We start from the raw sequence: 9,653 nt of genomic DNA on the forward strand, positions 1-9,653 counted from the left end.
GACCATTGGACAGCAAAATGCTTACTGGATCAGCAGGGTCAGAAAAAACAAGTGGAGAAGAAAAGACACATTAACTGCAAAAGATTTAAGAATTAATGTGAATTAGGTGTAAAACCATCAGAAAACGTTTAGTTTCTATTTTCCAGAACTGCAACCTTACTGTGTCAGGTTCTCAGAGACTTTGCTTGGGTAAAAAAAAATCCTAAACAATGACCCTCACTTAATAAGAATAACATGCTGAGGTATTGTGAAATACATTAAGACTCATTTTTATAGGCTTACTAGGTGCTCATTTTTAGTCAATACTGCAAGACAGACTTTTCAGAATAGGATATGGAATAAAAATTAGCTCCTAAAACTCCCTGCCAGATTCTGGAAGATAAATGTTAATTTTATCTGTAAAAGAAATCTCGCCTAATAATTCTGCACACCTGAATATAAAGACTTTTTCACTTCCAGCCTTCATGGACAATTATATATCGCTTATAAATGATTAAATACTAAATTAATAGCAGATAATAAGATTGATGTGATTTGGAATTGGAAAAAAAATACCATCAGAATATCAACGTGCCTAATAATTATGCACGTGGTGTAATAGCAGTAGCATTGAGTAAATCATATTTTAAATCACCTTCATATTCCTTTCAACCTTTTTTTAAAAAATATTCATGTTTTTCTTGGGCTTGAAAGCATAAAACAATTTAAAAAGCAGTGTTTTTCGCAACTCGGATGAGTATTAAATCAGGTCCACAGCATATAGCTGTGACTGTCTGCCATTGTAATTAACAATGATCAGTATACAACTGGTTTCCAGTTACTTGGCAGTTTATGATAAATAGCTACATTTCAGTCTAAGTCATTACGGAGTGCACAATAAAACATATGAAATGCCTTTAAACATGTTTGAATGTGTGCGCTCTCTTTGATGTCTTTAAACGACTCCTATTTGAAGAGAGCGTGTTTCTGCTCGGCCTGCAGGAAGGCCTGCTTCTCCATCAGCTTGCGGAAGAGCCCTTGGTCGTTGGCGAGGAGCTTGGCGTGGCTGCCGATCTCCATCACACGGTGCTGGTCTAGCACAGCCACGGCATCTGCGCTCTGGATGGTGGAGAGACGGTGTGCGATAATCAACACGGTGCGGCCGTCCATCAGCCGCTCTAATGCCTCCTGTACCAGGAACTCATTCTCTGCATCCAGAGCACTGAAACAGACACCAGGGCAAGTCTCATTATATAGTCAGTTATTCTCATCATGTCATTTCTCTAGAAACATGTGCATTTTGTGGTTTGAAAATGTGGATTTCAAAAGATTTCAAACATAAAATAACGTTAATTTTAAAGTTTATAAAAGGTTAAAGTAAATGGCATTGTCCTAGATCTTAGGATAAATTAATAAAAAAAAGTTAACAGGTTTGATTGCAAGCCTTGTAGATTTTATCTATCAGTTTTTCGTTTCAAAAACATAACAACAATGTTGACATGTAAAGATCGTACAGTACAGTACTATTAATAAAACAAGATAACGGCGAGACTTTGACTTGTCCTTCTAAGACCCTAAAAGTATTCAAACAGCATCTCACCTTGTAGCTTCATCCAATAACAGTATCTTTGGATTCTGTGAAAATCATGAGAACATACATTTAATGTTTCTTTAATGAATAAACAAATATTTTTATTTCACTAAAATACTCTCGAGGACAGATTACCTTCAGCAGGGCTCGTGCTATAGCAACTCTTTGTTTTTGTCCACCTGTTCCAACAAATCAATGTAGTTATGTATAAATTGTCAGGTGAATTATAAACGGAAATGGAATTATATTCCTGTTTCAGACATGAATTTTACTGACGTATCAGAGGTTTGTTCATACCTGACAGCAATACCCCCTTCTCTCCTACCACTGTATCATAGCCCTTAGGAAATTCCTGGATAAAGTCATGAGCATTGGCTATCTGTGCTACCCTGTAGATGTCTTCTATTGTGACCCGACTTGCGTCTGCCGCCCCATAAGCAATGTTCTCAGCAATAGAGCAGGAGAAAAGAACTGGCTCCTGAAACAAACAAATTAACACAGAGAAATGAGTCAGATGAAGGCAGGAGATTTTCTTGCTGATTTTCTTTCTGCTGGTGGCGTTTCTTACCTGGCTTACAGTACCGATGTGACTCCTCAGCCAGTAAGGATTCAAGTCTCGTATATCACGGCCATCAACATTGACCACACCTGTATTTAAATCAAAACTATGAATTTATCTATACATTTTCACTGCGGTTATATCTGGGATATCAATGTACATGTATTAAGATTTTCCATTATATTCTTACTTTCAGCTCTCACCTGAATCAGGATCATAGAGCCGGAGCAGCAGTGACACCAGTGTGGATTTGCCTGTACCACTGGATCCCACTACTGCCATTACTGACCCCGCCGGCACAGACAGACTCAGATCCTGGAAGATGGAGGAATCCTTCCTTGTTGGGTAAGCAAAACACACATTACGAAACTCCAGTTCTCCTTTGAATTGCTCTGGTTTTAACACGAGCCCCTCTAAAAAAGAAGAACAAAAAAATCATTATGGCACTGCAGTTCACATATAAAAAAGCTAAACAGATTTTCTTAGGAACTAATGTGCAATTTAGACATTATTTTAGGTAGTTCAATTTACCATTGAGAGGAAATTCAGGCTTTCGGTCCACGAGTTCCCATAGACGAGTACCTGCACCAAGCCCCTTCATCAACTCGGAGTAGAATGAGCTGAAACCTTAAATGAATCCACAGAAAAATGACAAGTTGTGCTTTAAAAACTTCTTCACAGGACAAAAATTACAGCTAGACGGGTTTCTACCTGTGAATAAGGCTCACTGTGAGAGCCCCACAATAGCGGTTTTGTTGGGAAATCCCAAAAGAGCAGTGTTGAAAGAAACCTATTCTTTGCCTGCTCTCATGTTGCACACTGACTACAAAAATGATAAAGCATGCCTTGGGACCAGATAACCTAAATCAAGTGAATTTTTAAACCTGCTAATGTTGAATCTGAAAATGAAGCCCAGGATAAGACTGAACTGAAATGAAAAGTTATCAGAAAAACATTCAAGTTCTAATACATGTCAAGGAGCATAAAATACTGTTGAAGTATTTGGGGTCAGTAAGTTTTTTTTATTTTTTATTAACAGTATCATTATGTTTTGATCAAAATACTTTAAAATACAAAATATTTGATACAGTAAACTAGTAGTATATTATGAGAATTTAAAAGAACGTTTTTCAATTTTGATACATTTTAAAACACATTCCGGTTATGACGAAGGTGAATTTTCAGCAGCCATTTCTCCAGTCTTCAGTGTAACAAGATCCTTCAGAAATCAGTCACAGCGCAGTGCAGCAGGAGTCATATTTCATTTAATGATTTAAAAAAACAAACTGATGTGAATATGAGATTAAATGTTGGTAGGGGATTTCCAAGCGTAATGTAAAAGTAAAGTAAAAGACTGCTTCTTAAACCAGAGAAGATGAACATGTGCAAGCACTGGCACCTACAGCCAGCTTAGTTTTAACTTTAAAAACCCTGTTGACTTTTGCTGTTTACCTGATGTTATGCTACATAGTGGGAGGCTTTTCTATTTGTGTTTTTATTTATTTAGTTCTACAGTGTTTGCTAATCTAAAACTTTGTGTTATTGAGTCGTTATATAATAAAGCATTAGGCCATGCCAAGCCTTTTTTTCATTCTTAATAAATGTTACATAATCTAGTTAGTCATTGTACTTTTAGTGTCTTAGAAAGGTGGAAGATCTAAAGAGGTAAGTTGAATAAACGATAATCTTTTCATGCAAATTGTGCAACCAAGATCGCAAATAAACAAAGGTGAAAGTGAAAGCGTCCTAAGCCAGGTGTTACCAGTAATATTGGTTTGGTATTATATATCAACCTAAACATTTCCTCATGTGACATCCCTAACATTTAAAACATGTGTTGCTTAATATTTTCATGGAAACTGCAAAAAATAATAATAATATTAATTAAAGATTCTTTGATAAATAGAAAGTTTAAAAAATATTATTTTTAAGAATTTTATTTTTTACTGTATAAATGTTTACTGTAATTTTGAAATTGCCTTGCTGAATAAAAGTATTAATCCCCTCACCAAAAAAAAAAAAAAACATACTGACCCCAAACTATTGAACAGTACTGTATATCCTCACATCCTCACCTGCAATACTGATGCCCACCCAGAAGGCATACATCAGGAAAGAGGAGAGCTGCCCAACAGTCATGGCCTCACTGGCCATCAACAGACCTCCCTTATACAACACACTCAGGATGATGACATTTCCACTCAGTCCTGTCTGTGAAAGAAACGAAAACCTCAGAGCAGCAGTAGAGAGCTACTTTACAAGACAAATGATCTTAAACTGACTTATGATATTCATTATCTATAATCATGCACACAACTTAAATATAAAGTATCTCACCACTCCATAGAATCCAGCAGAAAGCACAGCCTCTTTCTTAGCCAGTTCAAAAATATAATCAACCTTTTCCGAGTACTTCTGCACCTCTGTCAGCTCTTTTCCAAAAGCCCGGACTGTCCGTATATTGCTGATCCTCTCTTCTGCCAACTAGGAGATGCAGAGCAACTACATAGTAAGGTTCCCTTGGCTACTTGGCATCTTTATGCTTACAATACAGCAATGAATACAGCAATCAAATTATAACTGTCCAAGGCTTACTTCCATGTCTGCAATAAAACATGCAATAAAGCCCCATAAAAAGGAAACATGACCTCTTACCTGTGTAGCCTCTGCCAACGCATCCTGTGTGCGTCTCGATATGGATCGTAAAAATCTACCGAAAATTACAGCCAGGCAGGCAATAGGAGGAACAACCATCAGCACAAAAGCTGCCAGACTAGGTGATACGTATAACTGAGGAAAAGAAATGGAAAATAGTGATAAATGTAGACACATTTTAAAACTCAAGCGCGACTGTAAACTCACAGTTCCACGAGGAACCATTATAAGAAATCAAAGTGCGACATTAGAATCACTGCATTCTACTATCTTCTGTTTTTAGAAACCGATCAGGAAGTAATGGGAGTCAGATGTTGTGGCGGGTAGTTTCGCATGAGCACCTTTCACATTTTCTTCAGAATTTTCTTTATAAAGTGTGGTTAAATGTGATGTTCGTAAAGGGAATTAGCTGCTAATATGTCAAACTATCTCAAGCTTCTCCAGGGTATATACAGCAATCCTTAAGTTAAATTTACTACTTTTTAATACCTTTTTTACTACCTTCAGAATATTTTTTAAAACCATCACGACACTGAATTGCAAGTGTTAATCAGCGACCTTTCTATTATTTACATTTTGATTTTGACATATATAACATACAAAAAAGAATAGATGTAGAGACTGATGTTGACAACATATTGCACATTTATTTCACTTAGTAAATAAAAATAAAACAAACTACATAAAATGTGCAATGGAGAGAATGGATAGTTCCAGCACACTGGCTGGCATTCACTGCAAGTTGATGTATTACAAACGGGCATCTTCTATGAACTGTTGCGGATTCTATGAACTGTTGCGGATTCACAAACTGGCATCTTCTATGAACTGGTGAACTCTTCTCTCCTGGCAGGCACATTATGAAAGAGGAAGTGCATGGCTCGCAGAAGTTGTTCCAACTGCCACATAGTAAAGCCTGCCATTAAAGCATTGTGGACGGTGTGAAGTCCACAGCTTCCAACAGTGACAACCTGGGCACCTTCATAGAGCTCTGCATGTTCTTTCTGGAGTAGATCCACCAACTTGAAATTCACATTGGGGCCATCCATTCCAACTGATAGCAGTTGCCTCATATTCAATTATGTGACACATTCCTGTGAATCAACACCAGGAGGAAATCTGTTATAAGTAATCATTCAGACACAGTAAAATAGATCTTAACATTCACAAAGTTTGGTTAAGGAGAAGCATAACTGCATACACATTTGATTTCAATTAATAATTGGTAATTCAGCAATTAAATTATTTAGTGTTTTTTTCCAACAACAAAACCTGAGCCAAATATTACATTTCTATAACTGTGATAAGTTGTTGAATTTAACAAGATACTAGTAAAAACAATTTTCTTGTACCTTGGAGATATACCCCACAGGTCAATAAATGCAGGTGGGCTTACAGGTTTCATTCAAGTAACTGCAGGACTTTGGCCAATTTTATTATTTTGTGTAACCAACAGTAAATTAGCCAACATCATCCTATAATATACAAAATCTTTGTGAATAAATAACTCTTCAAATGAGGGTTATATTAAAAAAGAACTAACCTTTATGTGATGCAACAAATCTTCGGCCCTTCCATGTCCCAAAAACTGAGATCCAAAGTGCGTTAGCTCCCATCCAGTTGACATTGGTTTTTTTTACAAGCCTGCCTGTTATCCCCTACTACAGGCCTGAGCCAGTCCTTAAACGCTGGGTCGTTAACCCAGCTATTAGAAAACTTGCATTTGCCCATGACGACGACGATGGTTGTCCAGTCGTTGAAGATATGCCTTGAAGCAAGTCTAAAATAAAACGTAAGCCAGCCACTTCTGTTGAGCGCACAGTGTTCTGAGATGATGCCGAACGACCACTGAATATGACGTCAGCATCAAACATACGTTGAGACGGAGACGAAAGATCTTTGATTATGTGCCCAGATATGCTAAAGCCCATATTTAAACGAACTAACGCGAACGCAGATAGAATTTCAATCAGAATAGGACACCTGATAGTCTGAAAAAATAATACCTCTGAGACCACATTTAACACTTTTAATGGCCTTAAATTTGACAGTTTTGATTTATCACTTTTTAATACTTTTTAAAACCCCGCGGACACCCTGTTCTCACCATCATGCCAACTCCGGCCCCTGCCTGGGCGAGGGAACGCAGCCCATCAGACAGGTTGTCAGTGAGGCAGTTCCCAACGATGGCCGTGTCTGCTGAAAGGCGGTTAATGAGCTCACCGGTTCGGGTCTTATCAAAGAATCCCACCTCCTGCTTCAGAATCGAGGAGAAAAGAGATTCGCGCAACTTTCGCACAATCTGCTGCCCTGTGAAAGTCCAGAAAGGCTTATTATAGAGCAAGCACAGAAAAGAATGCTGGTCAACACAATGAATCAGATGAAATTCTTCTTATTAATGGATTTAAGAAGACTAAACTAGACCTCATAAAAAATTTAAAAAATTAAAATCAAACAATATGTACACATTTAAAAGTCTGGGGCTGATAAGATTTTTTTAATGTTTTGGAAAGAAGGTTGATAAGAACCTTACCAAGACTGCAGTAAAACTGTAATATTGTGAAATATTCATACAAACTAAAATAAGTTTTCGTTTGAAAATATTTTAAAATGTAATTTATTCCCGTTATGGGAAAGCTGAATTTTCATTGTCCTTTGGAAATCATTCTAATATGCCAATTTGCTGCTCAAGAAACATTTCTTTATATTATCAGTATTGAAAACAGTTGAGCTGCTTAATCATTTTTGTGGAAACTGTGATCAGGAAACGACAGCATTTATTTGAAACATAAATATCTTTATCTTTCAAATTTTATTTAAATTTTTATTCCTTGTTGAATAAAAGTATTCATTTCTAAAAATACTGACCACAAACTTTTGAATCATAGTATAAACCACAAAACAAGTCCCTAATGCACCATGAACTATCTTTACTGTTTTACATGATCTGCCTCAAGACTTCACCTGAGATTTGCATGAGGTAGACTCGAGCAGCATTTGCAGCACCCCCGCAGAGAAAGACCCCTGTTAGCATGATACACAGGGAGGTAAGGGAGGAGTTGAAGTCCTCTGGGGGGCTAGTGTAGATGGTGTCGATCACTTTTCCCAGAAAAAATGGTGCAGACATGGTGACAGAGCTGGCGATCACCAAAAAACCCACGGCAGCTATGGGGACAATCAGAAGGTCATTTGCAAAAAGTTACATTTGCACAAGTGCATATTTAATTTGCAACATTTACACAGTAGCTCTAATAACTACAATTTTGACACTTGTGACTAACATTAGGTTAACAGCTATACTGCCTATAAATTGCAACCATATATAATATGATATTCAATATTATCTTTGTAAATGTATTATTGTACATTTCTGTAAGGGATGTTAAATTCTACAGTTGGATTGATCTCAGAAAAAAAATCAAAACCAACCAAGTGCCTTCAATAACACTAAATAATGAACATGAGCATAGTTCGACTTGCCTGTCAGTCTCCATCGCTGAGGATACGCCAGCTGCAGCAACTTCTTGACATCTTCTGAGGGAACACGTAACGAGTTTTCTGAGGTTTTTACTTTACTCTCCTGATTTAACACGGACTTTGCGGTTTGTTTGGAGTTCGTGGATGTGCTATAGAGAACAACCGTGTGTCTGGAGTGTGTCCACACTCTTTTGGGCAGAAACAACGCTCCTGTTCTGAGACAAGAGAGCCAGGAAATGCTCTTTCCCTTATAAACAGGCATCACAAGGACATCAAACGATCCGTTCTTGCACACTTGTCTTTTCAACGGTGTTCTTGAGGTCCGATTTGACAAATGATAAAATGTATCTGGGCGACAGCAGGTGATGTTACTCTGCTGCAGTTTCCCTACAGTAAACCTTGTCATTCGCAACATTGTCCCGTACATTTGGAGAAGACGAGCAAAACGAAGTTTAGTTGTCTCACCTAATCATTATCCGTCGAAAATTACTGTATAAAGTCAGATGACCAATGTATCGAGCGGTGCTGTAAACATTGTAGTATCTGGACACACTCTCGACTGCATGGCACTGGGCTCTCGTTAAAAAGACTGAGTTATTGCAAGCCGGGGTCGACGGTTACTGAGCATTATCTGTTCCTGACAGTTTTCCCATCCAGCCCTTGTTTGCGTTATCTTAACACACGCCCAGCGCATTCATCGGCAGCGCCCTGTCACAAAAACCTGCTGCACGACATCGGTCGGACTTTACTCAACAAAAAGTTAGTTATAGTTCCAGTGACAGAAAATTGGCATTTGGAGTGTTTTAAAATAAAACTGGAATAAAAAGGTGACCCCCACTGATCCCTTGACTTTTGAGGAAGCGAAGCGCTTCTACACCAATGGACGATCTCCGTCATAGATGTTAACAAGATGTCGCATTGGTCTGGTCAATAGCGCCGCCATCTTGGAAAGGTAAACTCGCTTTTAAGTAAATCTGTTTTAATGGCGTTATTTTTTTCATTGCTTATATATATGCTGATATAAATAACTGTTAATTAATGTTTATATTTATTGTGATTTAGTAGCAAATATATAAAGTTAATAAATGTTTCTTCGATTTATTATGATTTAGAAGCAAATATAGTATAAATTCGTACAGATTGATAGAATTATTTATTTTTCTCTATTTCTTTGAAACTGAAGCTTTAAATAAACCGGACACGTGCTTATGAAAATCTGTATTATAGCGTTTTTTGATGGAAAAAAAAAGTTCAACTCAGTTTTATGTTTACATTTATATCTATTGCAGTATGGTCAGAAACTGGTCAGCGCTTATGTTAATCCAATATTGTATTGTTTGATGTTGACCTTTCCAATATGGCGGACCTGCAAACACCGCGGCTAATGCGGCA

The 9,653-nt window shown here is 37.4% G+C and overlaps 1 protein-coding gene across 1 annotated transcript; it reads right to left on the reverse strand.

Annotated features, from left to right (window-relative positions):
• Nucleotides 1-870: 870 nt before the first annotated feature.
• Nucleotides 871-9,125, reverse strand: abcb10 (ATP-binding cassette, sub-family B (MDR/TAP), member 10). Its single transcript, XM_059566312.1, has 13 exons — nucleotides 8,265-9,125; nucleotides 7,749-7,949; nucleotides 6,892-7,094; nucleotides 4,785-4,919; nucleotides 4,467-4,613; nucleotides 4,205-4,340; nucleotides 2,661-2,756; nucleotides 2,333-2,542; nucleotides 2,139-2,218; nucleotides 1,868-2,048; nucleotides 1,706-1,749; nucleotides 1,580-1,614; nucleotides 871-1,201 (listed from the first exon to the last, which is right to left on the reverse strand). The coding sequence occupies exons 1-13, from the start codon at nucleotides 8,686-8,688 to the stop codon at nucleotides 946-948; spliced, it is 2,148 nt and encodes a 715-aa protein (XP_059422295.1). The 5' UTR covers nucleotides 8,689-9,125; the 3' UTR covers nucleotides 871-945.
• Nucleotides 9,126-9,653: the final 528 nt, after the last annotated feature.

Source organism: Carassius carassius, chromosome 14 (assembly GCF_963082965.1).
Source record: "Carassius carassius chromosome 14, fCarCar2.1, whole genome shotgun sequence".
NCBI classification, from domain to species: domain Eukaryota; kingdom Metazoa; phylum Chordata; class Actinopteri; order Cypriniformes; family Cyprinidae; genus Carassius; species Carassius carassius.